The 17,062-nt window shown below is 47.2% G+C and overlaps 1 protein-coding gene and 1 long non-coding RNA gene across 17 annotated transcripts in view; one reads left to right on the top strand and one right to left on the bottom strand.

The window, feature by feature from the left end:
- Positions 1 to 220: 220 nt before the first annotated feature.
- On the bottom strand, positions 221 to 4,584 carry LOC121044067 (uncharacterized). 3 transcript variants are annotated; one of them, XR_005797099.1, is made up of 4 exons: positions 4,204 to 4,584; positions 3,336 to 3,483; positions 506 to 676; positions 221 to 433 (listed from the first exon to the last, which is right to left on the bottom strand). It is a non-coding gene; the product is annotated as an uncharacterized LOC121044067 (long non-coding RNA). The 3 variants fall into 3 exon arrangements; XR_005797097.1 differs by having other exon boundaries at positions 221 to 676; XR_005797098.1 differs by having other exon boundaries at positions 221 to 639.
- A 123-nt stretch (positions 4,585 to 4,707) lies between these two features.
- Positions 4,708 to 17,062, top strand: part of KIDINS220 (kinase D interacting substrate 220) — a 103,063-nt gene continuing 90,708 nt past the window's right edge. For 11 of the 14 annotated variants that reach the window (XM_040496015.1, XM_040496012.1, XM_040496013.1 and 8 more), the window contains exons 1-2: positions 4,709 to 4,871; positions 11,563 to 11,706. In XM_040496015.1, the coding sequence (XP_040351949.1) occupies positions 11,599 to 11,706 (108 nt within the window). In that variant the 5' untranslated portion in view covers positions 4,709 to 4,871; positions 11,563 to 11,598. Of the gene's footprint in view, positions 4,915 to 11,562; positions 11,707 to 17,062 lie in introns of all 14 variants that reach the window. The other 3 variants (XR_005797096.1, XM_040496011.1, XM_040496001.1) reach the window with 2 other exon arrangements.

The following is a 17,062-nucleotide window of genomic DNA, read 5'->3' as shown; positions in this document are numbered from 1 at the left end:
CGGAAGCAGGCTCCAGGCTCTGAGCCATCAGCCCAGAGCCCGACGTGGGGCTCGAACTCACGGACCGCGAGATCGTGACCTGAGCTGAAGTCGGACGCTCAACCGACTGAGCCACCCAGGCACCCCTGGAAAGCAGTCTAAGATGTTTATTTATTTCTTTTGAGAGGGTCGGGGAGGGACAGAGAGACAGGGAGACAGAATCCCAAGCAGGCTGCAAAGCTGTCAGTGCAGGGCCTAGGCGTGGGGCTTGAACTCACAAACCATGAGATCATGACCTGAGCTGAAACCAAGAGGCGCCCCAAAGGAAGGCCGTTTTAAAAGCAACATAGTGTGTATAACTTCTTAAGATTTCTATGGAAAATGTGATCTAAAATGAAACTGAAGCCATGTAAGGAGATTGGGCTGCTGAGATCCTCATGCCGATATGCTGATACTGTTAAAAAAGATGGAAGGGTGATTGAAATCACAGTGTTGATGGGGAGGGTGGTGAGGGGTGGAACGATACCTCATAGTTTTCCTTGCACGTAATGGCACAGGACACGTAGAGAGGCCGGACTCTTAGAGTGATTGACGTGTTTCTGCTGAAGCAGGAAAGCCTTCGGGTGGGTTTGCCAGAAAGATTCAGGCAAGCTGTATAAACTGCAAAAAGATCAAGGAAAGTGGAAAAAGAGAGAGGCTGGAAAGAAAACGGAGGAGAAGGAATTTCAGTTCTATTTTGCAACAGTTACATTGAAGCAAGGTGGGAGTATTAGAATCCCTAAGCACGGAAGGAATAAACGACATTTGGCATGAGTTAGGGCATATTTATGATCAAAACAGATGTAATTTCCTAAATGTAACGATTGTGTTGATAGAGGAGGATGGGATATGGCGGGATTATGAAATAACTCTCTTTTCCTCAGAACCGCACCTGCACAAACTCTACAGCTACGCCTCGCTCCCCACCCCTGGGAGCGGATGAAATATCCGGTAGGGCTCATCACTTAACAATTTTCCTCCTTGGGGCGCCTGGGTGGCTCAGCTGGTTAAGCGTCTGACTCCCGATTTCGGCTCAGGTCATGATCTAACGGTTCAAGAGTTGGAGCCCCGCACTGGGCTCTATGCTGACGGTGTGGAGCCCGCTCGGGATCCTCTCTTCTTCTCTCTCCGCCCCTCCCCTGCTATGCGCCCATATGCGTTCTCTCTCTCGCTCGCTCTCAAAATAAATAAATGAACTTTTTTTTAAAAAAATAATTTTATCCTCCCTCTTAGATCATAAAACTATCTGTTCACTTTTGGCTTAAAGATTCTCATTTTGGTAATTAAATGCATGGCCCGGATAATACTAAAACTCCTGAATTTAAGGTTCTCCCTTCCCCAGGTCAGATCTGCAAGGGAGGAGGAACCCTAGCTGGCAAGATCTTAATTTCCCTCAGTGCTTCTCTCTTCTCTCTCTCTGCTTTCCTTGCCGTCATCTGACCTTCCTCTCATCCTCCACTAAAATTTGGGCCGGAGTAAAGCCTGTTTCCAGTAGCTTCTTTCCAGGCTGTTATATGGACTGTTTTAAAAACGATTCCTGGGGCGCCTGGGTGGCGCGGTCGGTGAAGCGTCCGACTTCAGCCAGGTCACGATCTCGCGTGATCTCCCGTGATCTCGCGTGAGTTCGAGCCCCGCGTCGGGCTCTGGGCTGACGGCTCGGAGCCTGGAGCCTGCTTCCGATTCTGTGTCTCCCTCTCTCTCTGCCCCTCCCCCGTTCATGCTCTGTCTCTCTCTGTCCCAAAAATAAATAAACGTTGAAAAAAAAAAATTAAAAAAAAATAAATAAAAAAAACAATTCCTAAAAGAACCACTTGTACACTGAGCATCTTCAGGGTTTTTTTGGGAGGGGGGGTGAAAGAGGAAGGGGGGGCATTCAGGTAGCATCGGCAATTGTCTTTCTGGAGTCTGGGACTGAAAGTCGCACTTCTAGAATGGGATTTGCCAGGCTCTTAACTGAGAAATCCCCACAGCAGTGCATGGGTGCTTGGGACCACCTAAGCTGGAGGACCAGAGCTTCCTGCCCCACCTCCCGTACCTTGCTTGCTGTTGTATATTCCAGTATCCCCCAGAGAGGTGTTCTGGAGAGGCGGTTCACTGGCACTCAGCCCGGCTGACACCTGCTGGGTGGGCAGAGCTCAGCTGATACAGAAGCTGAGGCCTGTCTAACGCCAGCTTGTTGGAAGGGGTGGTTGTGCTAACCGGGCAGGCCCGTTGCGCTTCCAGAAATTATGGGGTGAAGGGGCTGGGGCGCGTGGTGGTGCCGTGGGGATTACACAGGCGGGGGAGCTCCTGGGGGAGGCGCATGATTCAAGAACCCTGCCTTCCTGAGTCATCATCTCCCTGGCCGACACTTCAGTGAGATCTTCAGTGCCTCTTGGCCCGTTTTCTGATACGTAAGCCACGTTTTCTCTTTGTGTGCGCAAACTCCTCCAGAACATCTGTCAAATGCCTGGCTGACTACTCAATTCATTGTGTTTCGAGCCCAGGCTGCCTTTCTGGGGCTACCGATTCTTGTCAAACCACAAATTCCTATTCCCATGTCACTGTCACAATCAGGGGTTACTAAAATGTCACCTGCTATGCTATGTAGGCCTTCAAAAAATCACTTGACATTAAAACAGTATGTTCATATTGAAATCACTGATTTGGACACGATGGGACTCAAACCCAAGTCTGAGAATGGTATGTCATTGGGATCAGCTGGGGAGATGTTTTTTTAAGTCCCCAAGTGTGCTCTTAGTTTTTCTTTTTTTTTTTTTAATTTTTTTTAATGTTTATTTATTTTTGAGACAGAGAGAGACAGAGCATGAATGGGGGAGGGGCAGAGAGAGAGGGAGACACAGAATCGGAAGCAGGCTCCAGGCTCTGAGCCGTCAGCCCAGAGCCTGTTGCGGGGCTCGAACTCACGAACCGTGAGATCGTGACCTGAGCTGAAGTCGGACGCTCAACCGACGGAGCCACCCAGGCGCCCCTGCTCTTAGTTTTTAAGAAGGTCCACGGATGCGTCTGGTGTGCCAAGGCTGGGAACCATTGAAAACATTTCTCCATGGATCAAGCTGGCAACTTCTAGAAAAAGCCAACAAGGAGTATGGCTCCATCAGATGTTGCTGGGACATGCGTGAGACCAGGAGGGAGCACCCCCAAATAATTTGGCAGCGTTGTAGATAGTGTGGTTTCTTCCTCAGTGGTTTGTTAAGGCCAGACACTGTTCCAAACAGGGCAAGGGGGTTGGTGCGGAATAAGGATGTACTGAACCTTATAGTGGGAGAAGACAGGTAAACAGGTTAAAAATGCTTTAACACATGCTGAGTACCTACTAGGCCCTATGGCTACCGAAGACGGACTGGCCAGCTCTGCTTGAAGTCTTCCAGGAAGCTATACAAAACTGGGGACTACTTAAATGGTATCTTAGAAAAAGGAATTCATCTCTTGGAAGCAGCTGGGCAAGAGGCAGGGAAGACCGTCCTGGGAAAAGAATGGAAATGAGGAAGAGTCAGGCCCATTGTTCCAGGAACTGTCAATCCTTGCCAGCCTGGGGGTGGGGGCAGGATAGACGGAAACTAGTGGGTGGAGCAGGGGTTAGAAGTGGGTCAGGGGCCCGCCCCCCGAGGAGTCTTGCATGTTAAGTACTTTTTGGGAATCTATTTTATGGAAATGGAAGGCTGCTGAGGAGTTTAGGCAAAGCAGTGACCTGAGGGAGCAATCGGCTGGAGAACCAGTTAGCAGGGCACCAGCAGAGGCAGGGAGAGGGTTGGGGGCTCTGGGGATAGCCTTGGAGGGGAGCTTCAGCAGCCTTTAGACTGATGGGGGTTGATGAAGAGGCTGATGGGATGTCATTGGGAAGGGGAGGGAGAGGTTATAAAAAGACTTCCCAATTCCGGTCTCGGTCTCGGTGGCTGGGCGACAGGCGCCAGGTCCCCAGACAGGAGCAGTCCCGGAGGAGGATCACACTGGGTGGGGACGGTGAAGAGTCGAGCTTTGCGCTGAACTCTGGAAACACCAGCAATTTAAGGGAGGTCGAATCTGACAGGTGCAGCCAGAGGAATGGGAGGAAAACTAGCACAATGAGAGTCATAGAAGCCCAGAGAGGGGAACACTTCCAGGAAGGAGTCTGGAACCGAGTGAAACAGGGAGAAGTGAGTTGAAAGCTGTCAATCGCTCTGGCCTCGGGAAAGACCGAGGTACCTTCAGCAGAGACTGGGTGGACGGCCCGGGCTGGCCAGGGGTCTGGGGAGCCGGGGAGGGAGGCGGTGGGCTCTCTGGAAGACCAGGAGTGCAGATCCCACAGGCGCTCCACGGGGCTGACACCTCTCCTGTGGGTTCCCGAGGAAGGGGCTTGAGCAGGCCTTCGTTCGCAACGCCTTAGAGATGTCTTCTGAAAGTATAATTGGGTTTAAGTTACTCCGCGTACAATTTGATTGCAATGGTGAATAGGGATTAGGAGTGAGTGAACGATAATCGGAAGAGCGACACCGACGAGGAAGAAAATATTGCCCCCGGCGCTTGTCAAATTGCACCCCTTTGGAGGCCAGAGGGAGGGGGCGGAGGGCCGCTGGGCGCGGTGATTCGCTGACCCTGCACCACACCCACCTGCCCGCGCGCGCCCCGCAGCCTTCGGGACTGGCCCCCCCGCCCGCCGGGGGGGGCGTGGCCACCTTCCGCCCCGCCCCGTCACCCGCGGCCACGTGACCTGTCAGCTCGCGGAGATGGAGGAAAATGGCCGCCGGGTTTGTTGAGGGCGAAGCGCTGAAAGCCGCCGTCTCTCCCTTTCCCGTCCTCTGACAGCGCCCGCGGCAAAGCGGGTCCTTTCCGTTCGAGCTGTAGGCGCGGTCTTCGGGCCGCGTTATGAGACGGTCAGTGCGGTGGTCGGCTTCGCGGGATGACTGGGGCGAGCAGGTGGGGGCGAGGCCCAGCGGGGAGGGGGCGAGGCCGGGTGTCTCGCCGGGCGACGCCGCGTGCGGAGGGCCCGCGGCCTGGTGAGGAGGGGGCGAGGCCGGGTGTGGAGGGGCCCGCGGCCGGGTGAGGAGGGAGGTGGGTGGGGAGGGGGCGAGGCCGAGCGCGGAGGGCCCGCGGCCGGACGTGGGGGGGAGGGGGGAGGCCCTGTGAGGAAGGGCCGCGGCCGGGCGGGGAGAGGGCCGGGCCGGGGGTTGGGGGGTCGCGGCTGGGAGCCGGGGTGGGGGCGGGGGGGGGGGGCGGCTCGGGGTCCGGCCGGCTGGAGCGCCGGGAAGGCCTGGGACTTGGTGTCCGCGGTGGTCAGTCCGCCGGCCGGCGGAGCGGTGCTTGGCTGGGGGCGGGGAACCTGAGTGAAACCATTGTTTTTCTTTTGTCCAGCTGGCACGGCCTCCACTGGGGGACCCGCCGTCGCTGGTACCGTTACCGCAGGCGTTCCAGATTTCTCTCCCCGGGCCTCCAAGGGCGGGGTGGTTGGTTTTCTTCCCTTGCTTTCTTAGCGGGCTTCATTGCTCCATTGTCCTGTGTGGGCCTTTATCTGCCTGGCAGAATACCAGGAAGCCATTGATTGCGACGCGTCTGGGATTTATTTCTAGGGAAGCGATTTCCTTGTCAGCCAGCAATATTGGGTTATTTTTCCTTCAAGTCGTTGTTGACACAGGGGTTTAAACCGATGAGCAGTGTTTTCTTACTAATAACCGTTTAGGGAAGCGTCTCTGCCGGCCGCTAGGGGCGCTGGCTAAAAATGTGGTTTTGCTAGCCTTACCGCTGGCCTGGGGTGTGGCTCTGGAATCACCCCTTCCGATTATGGGGGGCGGGGGTGATTCTGACGTCTTGGCATTGCCCATACTTGGGCAACACGGAGGACCAAACGTCTAAAAAAATTAAAGCACCTTAGGGGACTTGATGGAGAGTCAAGGTTGATAACTTCTGCGGGCAAGACTGCGTTCTTTGTTCTGGAGCTTTAGTAGCACGGACACGCTCATGAAAATCATTCTGGGGTGCTTGTTAAAATGTCGGTTCTGGGCCCACCCCAGATCTACCCAATGGGATTGTCTGGGGGAGAAGCCAAGGAATACGTGCATCTGGCCCACTTACCAAGTCACTCCGGTGGACGCAAGGATGAGAATCCTTGTTCGGCATTCTTTGTGTGAATGATTTCCAGATCTGTTTTTCCCAGTGCCGGGTGGATTATCCAACCCAGCTCTTCTTGGAGCACCTCAAATTCAGCCTGCCAAGGCACCCCAGGGCGGGAGTGGTGAGGAGAGAGGGGGGCACTACCCTGCAGAGAGAACTCCTGACTCCACCCCCACCCCCCCCACTTCCGAGTTCCCTCTTCCCTCTTTTTGTTAATGGCTGCACCCTCCTCCAGCCACCTATGCTTGGCATCTAATCATCTTTGAGTTTTCAAAGATTTCAAAAAAAAAAAATCTCCAGTCTCATGGTTTCTTTGATCTTACATCCCGAATCTCTCTTCTCGATATTTTGGTAGGTGAAAAGGTCAAATATGGAGGATCTTACGTTGTTCAAGCTCATATCTGTCCTTTCTTCGTCATCCCCACCGCACGTCGCCTCTCCCCTGGGTTGTTTTGGTGGTTCCCTGGCTGGGGAGTTCTCATTTTTTGTGTTTTTCTAGTCGGGGTCACGTACACCGCTGGGAGATTACCTTCCCCAGGACCATGCCAGCGTGCCATCTCCCTCTTCCTGCCTTTGCTCAAAAACTGTCAGTTTCTCAGCTTTATCTGCCACTGTTTAGGGCTGTTTTGAAGGCAAGGGCTGGAGACTTACTCTTTGACCTCAGGGAAAAGGAGATTTATGGGACTTGATGGGCGTCAGCGAGAAGTCAGCATCCAAGGCAGCTTCACCTTCTGCCCCTCTCCCCGGGGGCCACGTTTGTTTTCTTCCTTAGGAGGAGTTGTTTTCTCTGTTCTTCTCTGTTCGGTTCTCTCTCTGCTGACTGGCTGTCTCAAAACTGTATCGTTTCGAAAATGGCCCATAATAACTGAGTCTTTGTCTCTAATTCCCAGTTCTCAAGGGAGGAATCTCGTTGGCCTGGCTTATGTTTTTGAGCATTCGCAGGTCGCAGATCACGTGCCCATCCTTGGTTATGTTGATGGTAGAAAACGGGGCTGTTGAGGGAAGCAGAGCCTGTGGGCAGCAAAGACCTACGGAGGAGGCACGTTTGGTATACCTGTGCATTTATCCAGTTTGACAGCTATCTGGGATGTTTCTACCTGCACTGCTCCTGTGGTAGGTTCTGGGGAGATGAGAACGAGGGAGAGACAGCCCTCATCTTTGAAGAAGTTAGGATCTAACCAGCCACCCTCACTTTCCAGTCTTAGCTCTCACTTTTACTTAAAACTCCCCCCCCCCCCCGCCCCCGCCATGCTCTTCATTGTTTCTTGGGTATACACTACACAGTCACTTGGCTGTCCGTGTTTACCTTCACATGACAGTACCAGGGTCAGGCTGTGCGTGCCAGGCCAGTTCCTGACTGCCAGGGGCTGCTTTTCTCTTTCTCGGCCCCAATTTTATGAGCATTGTGTTAGATACCAGGTGATTCTTGCAAGAACTTGGAGTTTAGAGCTGTGGACAAGGGTGAGTAAAATGGTGTATAAGCAGTCTAAATTTAGGTGTATGCACAGAGTGTGGAGTCGGAGAGTCAGGGCACTGGCCCAACTCAGAGTAAGCAGCCAGCCAGTGGAGGCTTCCAGAAAAAGATAACGTTAGAGCCACGTCCAGAAGACGAGTAGAAACTGTCTGGGCATATCTGTGGAGGATGGGCTTTCTAAACTCAGGGGGATATGGGTGCGGAGGCCTAGCAAAAAGAAAGTGTGGGGCGGTCAGATTAGTAGATTAGTCTGCCTGGACCTGGGAGTGGGGAAGCAGGTTTGGGTAGAGGGTGGGAGGGATGGGTCTGGAAGGGGAGACAGAGGTGGGGCTGGAATGGTCAGATGTGGCCAGACTGTGAAGGATCTACCTGTCTTCACCATCGTAATCCAGGAATGCGTGTATGAGTTCTCACTGCTCTGCACAGACTCGTGAGTAATAAAATGACTCGTGAGTAATAAAACCACCATCTTTTGTTCTCCCGGCATGAATTTATGGGGAACTAACAGAAGGATTTTAAAAAGGAAGTTATTTTAGATCCCTCTTGCTTCGCTGTGGCAGTTTGGTTGAGGTAGGGGAAGACTGGAGACAGGAGACTTAAGTTGGGGGACTATCACATTGATCCAGATGAGAGATGGTGCAGTAGGAATTTTTAGGACAGGTGCCTAGATTATAACAGTTTTCTCTTTTCTGAAAACAGTGCCAATACTATGTGACCTTGTAACCCCCTCCCAACCCTGTGACCATAGTTAATTGGTTCTGGTTGGCACTTGATCCAAGCTGGGACTTTTGAATCTGGGAACAAACCACCATCTGCTTTGTCTGATTTGAGAACCTGATTTGGGCCTAGATAGCTCTTGGCAGCCATTTTTCCACTTGTGTAGAAAAAGTTGGTCTATAATAGAGAATGAGAATTCTCCTGGCATTTGAGGTCCAGGGACACCCACCTTTCCCACAGTGTGCTTATGGGAAATAAATCAGTGTCCTTAAAATAAATCTCCTGTTTGGCTGAAGCTGGATTAAATTTGTCTCTTGTACCCTCAGGAGTCTTGATTAGCATATATGGTGAAGGCCCTGAACTAGGGCACTGAGAGTGGGGTTGGCCGATCTCAGATGTTGGGAAGTACATTAGACTGAAAATGGTAACTGTTGCACACTGAAGAGAGCAGTCAGTGCTTTGAAAGGGTGGATGTGAGGATAGTGTTCAAAATGGAGGGAGTAAGTTGAGCAAAAGGGAGGGGTGTGTGGAGCAGGACGCAGATGGGGGCAACTCTGAGTGCTTCAGCTTGGCTGGGCTGTGGGGTTGAGTGGGGTTTTAGCCTCAATCCTAGAAGATGTGAGAACAAATGGAGGCGTTGGATATTGGCGATGACTTCAAAAAATTTCTCTCACTGGTTTGCAGTGGTAAAATATCATATTCTAGGGGATGTAATGTACGGCCTGGGGAGTACAGTCAGTAGAGTCAATAGTATTGTAATAGCTTTGTGTAGTGACAGATGGAGATAACAACGTACACTTGAAACTAATAGGATATTGTATGTCAGTTATACTTCCTGGAGAGGGGATAAGCATTAGGAAATAAAGTTTCTAAAGAAAATAAAATTTACGTTAATGCCATCACCATTTGATCTGTTTCATTTCAGTACTTTAAAATGTATATATTTAAAATAGTTGAGATGTTGTATAGTTTTTTTGTTTTTTTGTTGTAGTTTTTTTTTCTGCCACTAAATATATCACGAACATTTTTTTTCGTTAGTATATTTTTTTGGAAACATGTCGACGACTCTATCTGATTCCACTGTGTGACCATATCATAATTTATGTAATCTCCCATACCTGAGTTTTTGTTCTTATGAATAAAATTGTGTTGTATTTAAAATCTTTGTCCATGTTTTTTGTGTTTTTAGAATTGATTCTGAGGAATGAAGTTACTTAACTTTGAGGATTTTTTAAAAAATAAGGTATTATTGAGGTACAATTTACACCAATATTATTTACCTTTTTAGTGTCGAGTTTTGAATTTTGACACATGCATATAATCATGTGACTACCACCACGATCAGAATATAGAATAGTCCAAGAACTCTCCAAATGTAGTCACCTCATTCTCCCCCCTTAGACTCTGACAACCTCTGTTCTATTTTCTGTCCATATAGTTTTCCTTTTTCAGAATGTCATATAAATGGAATCATATAGTGGAATAGTTTGTCTTCTGGTCCCCAAAGATAGACTTCCATCCCACATGCAAAACACATCAACCTATCCCAAGGGCCCCCAAAGTCTCAGTTCAGCTTTAACTCAGAGTCCCAAAACTCATTTGAATTTCAGCTCTCAGGTTCTAAATCTCATCATAGAAATCAGGTATGAGTAAAGCTCGGGGTAGAGCCATCCTGGGGCATGATTCCTGTCGGTCTGTGAACGCGTGAAACTCGAGAAGTCAGGAGCTATAAAGTACGATGAGGGGACAAGTGCGGAATACCAGTAATTGACATTGTGCAAGGGGGGGGGGGCGGGATGGAAGGAAAAAAGACATCACTAGTCCCAGGTAATGGTATTCTCTTAGAGAAAAAGTTTGTAATTTCGGTGAACTGATTTATCGATTTTCTTTTTTTGAGAACTATGCTTTTAGTGTTATATCAAAGAAATCTTTGTTTAATCCAGAATAGTCTATATTATCTTCTAGAAGTTTTGTGTTTTTTAGATATTTAGGTCAATTTTAGTATATGCATTTTGTGTAAGGTATGGGTTGAGATTTGTTTATTTGTATTTGGATGTCCAACTGGATACAACATCATGCCTACTTTTTTTGCATTTACATTCTAGTAATGGTAGATGGACGATAAACACACAATATGTCGTATTTCCAATGGTGGTAAGGGCCGCTGAGAAATAAAGGAGGGCAAGGAGGTGGGACTGTGGGGACCCCTGTGGAGTATGTGTGAGGTTGTTACTATTTCACATCACATGGCCAGATTAGACTTTCCTAACAAGGTGATTGAAGGAAGTGAGGGAGGGAGCCATGTGCATTTCAGTGGAAGAGATTTAGGCAGACAGAATCCCTGGGGTGGCACAGCGCTTGACCTCTTCAGGCAATGAAATGGATAAGGGAGAGTGGTGGGAGATGAGGTCACTCAGAGTCATCGAGACCAAGGTAACACCCGTGATTTGAGTTCCTGGCGAAGCCATTGGAAGGCTTTGAGCAAAGAAGGATGTAATCTGACTCAGTGCTCTGCCAGGTGTGGTTCTTCAGTCAGCAGCAGCGGCTGCCGGGACCTTGTTAAAGATACAGACTCAGGGGCTGCACCCACAGCTACCAAGTCAGACTCTGGGGGCGAAGCCCAGGCATCTGTGTTTTACAGACCGTCTAGGTGATGCCGATACATGTTATGCGTTAAGAAGCTCTGGTCAGACTTATGTTTTCAGAAGATCGTTGTGGTTGCCTCGCGGAGGATCGATTGTGAGGAAGGCGAACGGAAGGAAGGAGAACAGTTAGGATCTAGATGAGAAGTCACAGTGGCTTGGACCAGGGTGGTTGTGATGGAGGTGGTGAGTAGTGGTTGGATGTGAAATATGTTTTATAGGTAGAGCCAAAAGGATTTGCTAATAGACTGAATGTGGAGAGGGTGAGACAAGGCAGAGAGAATTCCATGGAGGAACAGAGCTGGAGCTGCCATTTCCTGAGGTGGAGAAGTGGAGCACTTCCTTTTGTGTAGGGGAGGTGATGAGGACGGCCGGGGGGATGAGTGTGGAGTTTGGGACTTGGATGAGTTAAGCCCGAGTTGTGTGTGAGTCTTGGCAAGGGCGGGATGGGCGTTTTGACAGCTGGGCTGTGGGGCCTTCGCTCCTGCAGGTGGAGGTCTACTTGTACAAATGTAAGGTGAAGAATGATAATATAGTTAGCAGTAAATTAGTTTTTTTTTCCCCTCAGTCACATCTGTGCTTTCCTAATCAATATGTGTGTTTTATCTAATCTGCTTTTGACAGGTTTTGCAATAAAGAGAACTACAACTTTTCGTGAAAATGTCAGTTTTGATATCACAGAGTGTAATAAATTATGTAGAAGAGGAAAACATTCCTGCCCTGAAAGCTCTACTAGAAAAATGCAAAGATGTAGATGAGAGAAACGAGGTAAGACCAAGTTTCTGAAATTAAAATCCTTGAACAAACATTGGTTGACTACTGACTACTGTGTACAAGGCGTTGTGCCAAGGAAAAATGTAAGAAATAGGAAGTTCTTAACCTTGGTAAGATTGTTAAAAGTACTTGAAGCGCCAACTCCCTATTTCTTTCTCTCCCCAGCCCCTGGCAGCTACTCCTCTACTTCTGTTGCTAGGAACTTGACTGCTCTTTGTACCTCATATGAGTGGAATCATACAGAATTTGTCTTTTTGTGACTGGTTTATTTCACTTAGCATAATATCCTTAAGGTGCAATCATGTTGTAGCGTGTGACAACATTTCTTTCCTTTTTATTTTTTATTTATTTATTTATTTTTTCCAACGTTTTTATTTATTTTTGGGACAGAGAGAGACAGAGCATGAACGGGGGAGGGGCAGAGAGAGAGGGAGACACAGAATCGGAAACAGGCTCCAGGCTCCAGGCTCCGAGCCACCAGCCCAGAGCCCGACGCGGGGCTCGAACTCCTGGACCGCGAGATCGTGACCTGGCTGAAGTCGGACGCTTAACCGACTGCGCCACCCAGGCGCCCTATTTCTTTCCTTTTTAAAGCTGAGTAACATTCAGTTGTACGTATATACCACATTTTGTTTATGCATTTATGTATTGATGGACTTTTGGGATTTTTCTTCCTCCTGGCTATTGCCTAAATAGCGCTGCTATGAACATGAATATGCAAATATTATAAATGTTTTTAAAGCTGTTGAATCAACAGTTATTAGTTTATGACTATGATTATTTTTGACATAGGGTACCTAAATTTCATTAAATGTTAGCTCTAATAAGGAAATCTTAACAAAAAAATTTTGTTACTGCAATAACCTTGTGATAGTTAGTGTTTTTATTGAATCAGCTCATGCTGAGGGGCACCTGGGTAGCTCATTTGATTAAGTGTCTGACTTTGGCTCAGGTCATGATCTTGAAGTTTGTGAGTTCGACCCCCATGTTGGGTTCTGTGCTGACATCTCAGAGCCTGGAGCCTGTTTCAGATTTTGTGTCCCCCTCTCTCTCTGTCCCTCCCCTGCTTGTGCTGTCTCTCTCTCTCTCTCTCAAAAATAAATAAACATTGCAAAATAATAATAAATAAAAGAATAATGCTGATACTTATCTTGATTTACAGGTAAAGGACTTAATCCCTCAGTTTCCTATCCAAGATATTACCTGATAGAACCCAAATTTGAACTCTGTTCTATTTGATTTCAGATCATAATCTGTTTATGCTCTGTTGCCATTCTTTTGAGTTTTCAGAATAAGTTCATCCAATGATGTACTGATACATTCAGTGTTTCTATATTGAACACAGTATGTTTTGGGTAGGTAACTCCTCTGTGATTGTGCATTGTCAATAATTGTTCTAAACAGATAAGAGAAAATTTATAATTGGAGATTGTTCACTGTTATGAAAGAATTACTTAGGGACACCTGGGTGGCTCAGTCGGTTAAGCGTCCAACTCTTGATTTTGGTTCAGGTCATGATCTTGCAGTTTGTGGGTTCGAGCCCCACGTTGGGCTCCACACTGAGTGTGCAGAGCCCTCTTGGGATCTCTCTCTCTGCCTCTCCCTCTGCCCCTCCCTCACTCTTGTCTCTCTCTCAAAATAAATAAATCAACTTAAAAATATATTTAAAAAATAAAAAGAATTACTTACAAAAGTGGTCATTTTAATTAGTATATATTAACATACTTGGAATAATAAAATGATTATAGTTTAAAAATAGTAAGTATTACTTCATAGACATTTTCTATGGGAATACTGAAAAAATAGCCTCACATGCAAGGACAAATATAGCACATCAATGAGCACAAAATTTTATTAATCTAATTCGTGTAAAGAATTAAGCATATTTGGTATAGAGCTTAAGTTGACATCATGCATGAGGTAGCATTTAACTGATATTAATAGTATTTATATCTAGTGTAGTATTGTATCCATTCAAATTTGAGTTTTAAAATAATGATTTGAAACAACCTGGATTGTTAAACTATGGCTCAGCGTGAGTGATGGAGACAAAGTAGCTTTCTCAAGTCCTTTTATTGTATTTTGCTTCTACAAGTGTTTATAAAATTTAAATTTTATAGAATTCTATAAAGTTGTGTGGATTTCCTCTCTTCTTTGTTGCCCCTAAAAGTATGTAATTACCTTATGTTAATGTGTTTTGGTTATCAGTTTTGAAAAGGTCTCAAATCAATAAAATACAGTTAAGCCACTGGCTCTTGATCTCAGTTCAGGTCTTGATCTCAAGCTCGTGAGTTCTAGCCTCATGTTGGGCTCCATACTGGGTTGTAGAACCTACTTTAAAAACAAAAAGCAAGAAGAACTTAGCCTGTGTGGGATGCCTGGGCGGCTCAGTCGGTTAAGCATCTGCCTCCTGATTTTGGCTCAGGTCATGATCTTGTGGTTTGTGAGTTCAAGCCCAGTGTTGGGCTCTGTGCTGATGGCGTGGAGCCTGCTTGGGATTCTGTCTGTCTGTCTCTCTCCTCTCCCTCACCCCCCCCCCCCCCCAAATAAATAAACCTTAAAATAAAATAAAATAATGTGGGGGAAATTTCTGTATTTAGCATACAATTGGCTGCCATCAGTAAATGCTAATTTCCTGCCACCTTTTCTTTCTGCTTTATTTGTAAACTAGATAAATCTCAGCCTGTGAACATTCTCAATGATGGCAGGTCTTCGCCCTTTGTAAAGTAGTGATGGGCTTTTATTTTTAGAAAAGAACAGAAAGGTTCTCTGAGGTCTTCTTGGTATAAGATTTTAGTGCTGAGGTGGGACAGTATTCTCCAAGAAAATGAAGTGGGACTGTCAATTCAAGAAGTGGATTTTGTTATGTGCTTAGAAATAGGCTCTGAGGCAAATTTCAAAGGAGAATTTAAAAATGTTTTAGTTTCATTACAATTATTGGAAGAAGTATATATTCTCCCAAGATGTGCTTTAAAGGGCACTGGTTACTGAGGTCTGGTACACCTACATAAATTCAAGTAGGACTACCTAGGATTTGGGAACAACAAAAAGGGATCCTGAGTAGGAAGTGTTTTTGCACTGTAGTCTTCTGGGGAGCTGAGATAAAGTATGGTGACCTGTCGGGGGAACGTCCCTTGGTGCAGCGTTCTGTTCTAATGTGTTCCGGCTTGAGGTCATCGTAAGTGGAGTAAGGGTTATGTGAACAGGTGATCCTGTGTAGTTTGGAAAGCAGTGGGCTTGGGGTTTGCTGGGATGCGTGGGATTAGGTATGGAAAGGGCCTTTAGTGATTCATTTGAAAATGGAAGGATAAAGTCACGGCTGTTTTAAGTTAGTCTCTCTCCACAACTGTAGTTAGAAGATTGGTTAAGCAAGAACTAATAGAATAAACGAACGTTTTATTATAAGGCCCAGCTTATAAGGTCACTTTTCTTCTATCTTTTAGAATGTAATAAGTTCACGGCAACCTTTTTGGTAAATTATTTACCTTTTTGAGTGGTGTAGTTGTCAAAGGTGTATCAGTTAAGGATCGCTTTGGACTGCGTGCGACAGCTCCTACAACCATGTCTCCATCAACTTGAGGTCTTATTTTTCTCACGCGATGGTCAGCCGGAGGAACCATGCCAAGGTTGATATGACGGCTTCAGGAGATCTTCCCAGGCTCCTTCTGCCCTTCTTTCCACTCCTCACTGTGTGCTGGTCACTGCGCGTTGGCCGTCACAACACCGGCATTGTGTCTCGTGAGGCAAGAAGCCCAGAGACGGGCCGGCCGAGCTTGTCTGGTTCCCGGGCCGGCCTGGGCCACTTAGCCGGGGCAGTGTCCTGGGATCATTCCGGCTGCAAGCCAGGCTGAACTACGTGGGCATTTTGTTTTTGGCTTTGTTTTTAAGCTGAGCACGTTGCCACCCCTAACACAATCCCGTCACTCGATATTGGGAGACAACTAATAGTTTCTGCAAGAGAAACTAACGACTATTCAAGTCTTTCGTCTGGCGTGTTTCTAGTTAATCACATTTATATCATCTTTCGTGTTTGTGTTATAGGTATTTTTACACATCTACGTTATTTTTTCCCCTCATATGCTAGAAGCACCTGTCTCTGTGAACTATCTGACGTGACTGTGACTCCCAAAAGTAAACAAAAAACTTCTGAATCTCTGGAGTTACTAATCTGAAAATTCTGATGTAAAATTCATATATCCTTAGGGCCATAGATTCAGGGTTAATTGGCTTTAATTTATATATTATACCAATGACTTTGTTGTCTCACTTTTTATCCTGGTTGATTAGAAGGGAGAAGGGTGCTGCAGAAAGTTGGTCAAAGAGGTTAGAGCTGACAGAGGCAAGCTGGGTGTGATAATTGATGTCTGTAGTTGTGACTCAGAATTGTAAACATGATGTGTAAAGGTAATCTGTTTAATAAGTAGTAAGTAATGTGTGCATTGCTTTATAAATTAATGGCTATCATACAATATATAATCAAATTTAATGTTTAAAGGATCAACTTTTTCACCTGGAAAATCTATTTGTGGATAATACCTCATTCCCTAATGACTTTGGTTGAATGACATGTAATTTAGTATCCGTTGTTCTATAAGAATGTCTGTGTTTAATGCACTTTACGTGTGTGCTTTGTTTAAACCAATATTTGTGTTTAACTCTTATGTTCTTCTTATAATAGCATCTGTTGCATTTTTGCCAATTATTGTAAATATTCGCTTGTTTTTTAAAAAAATGAGAGAGAGAGAGAGAGAGAGAGAGAGAGAGAGAGAGAACAAGCAGGGGAGGGGCAGAGACAGAGAGGGAGACAATCCTAAGCAGGCTCTGCACCGCCAGCACAGAGCCCAATGCAGGCTCGAACTCATGGAACCCTGAGACTGTGACTTGAGCCAAAACCAGGAGTCAAATGCCTAGCTGACTGAGCCACTAGGTGTCTCAGGTGTCTGCCAATCACCCAGGCGCCCCCCAATCACCCAGGCGCCCCCCCAGTCACCCAGGCGCCCCCCCAATCACCCAGGCGCCCCCCAGTCACCCAGGCGCCCCCCCCAGTCACACAGGCGCCCCCCCAATCACCCAGGCGCCCCCCCAGTCACACAGGTGCCCCCCAATCACCCAGGCACTCCCCAATCACCCAGGCACTCCCAATCACCCAGGCACTCCCCAATCACCCAGGTGCCCCCCCCAGTCACCCAGGTGCCTCCCCAATCACCCAGGCGCATCCCCCCAATCACCCGCCTGACCCATCTCCCATCCCCTCCACTCCTGTAACTATCAGATTGTTGTCTATAGTTAAGAGTCTGTTTCCTGGTTTGCCTCTCTTTTTTTGGGGGGGGGGTATAGTATTAAATAAAAG

Source organism: Herpailurus yagouaroundi, unplaced genomic scaffold (genome assembly GCF_014898765.1).
Source record: "Herpailurus yagouaroundi ecotype Mexico unplaced genomic scaffold, PumYag 188, whole genome shotgun sequence".
In the NCBI taxonomy this organism is placed as follows: Eukaryota; Metazoa; Chordata; class Mammalia; order Carnivora; family Felidae; genus Herpailurus; species Herpailurus yagouaroundi.
The sequence above is the reverse complement of the archived record's forward strand: the minus strand, read 5'-3'. Positions and strand labels throughout refer to the sequence as shown.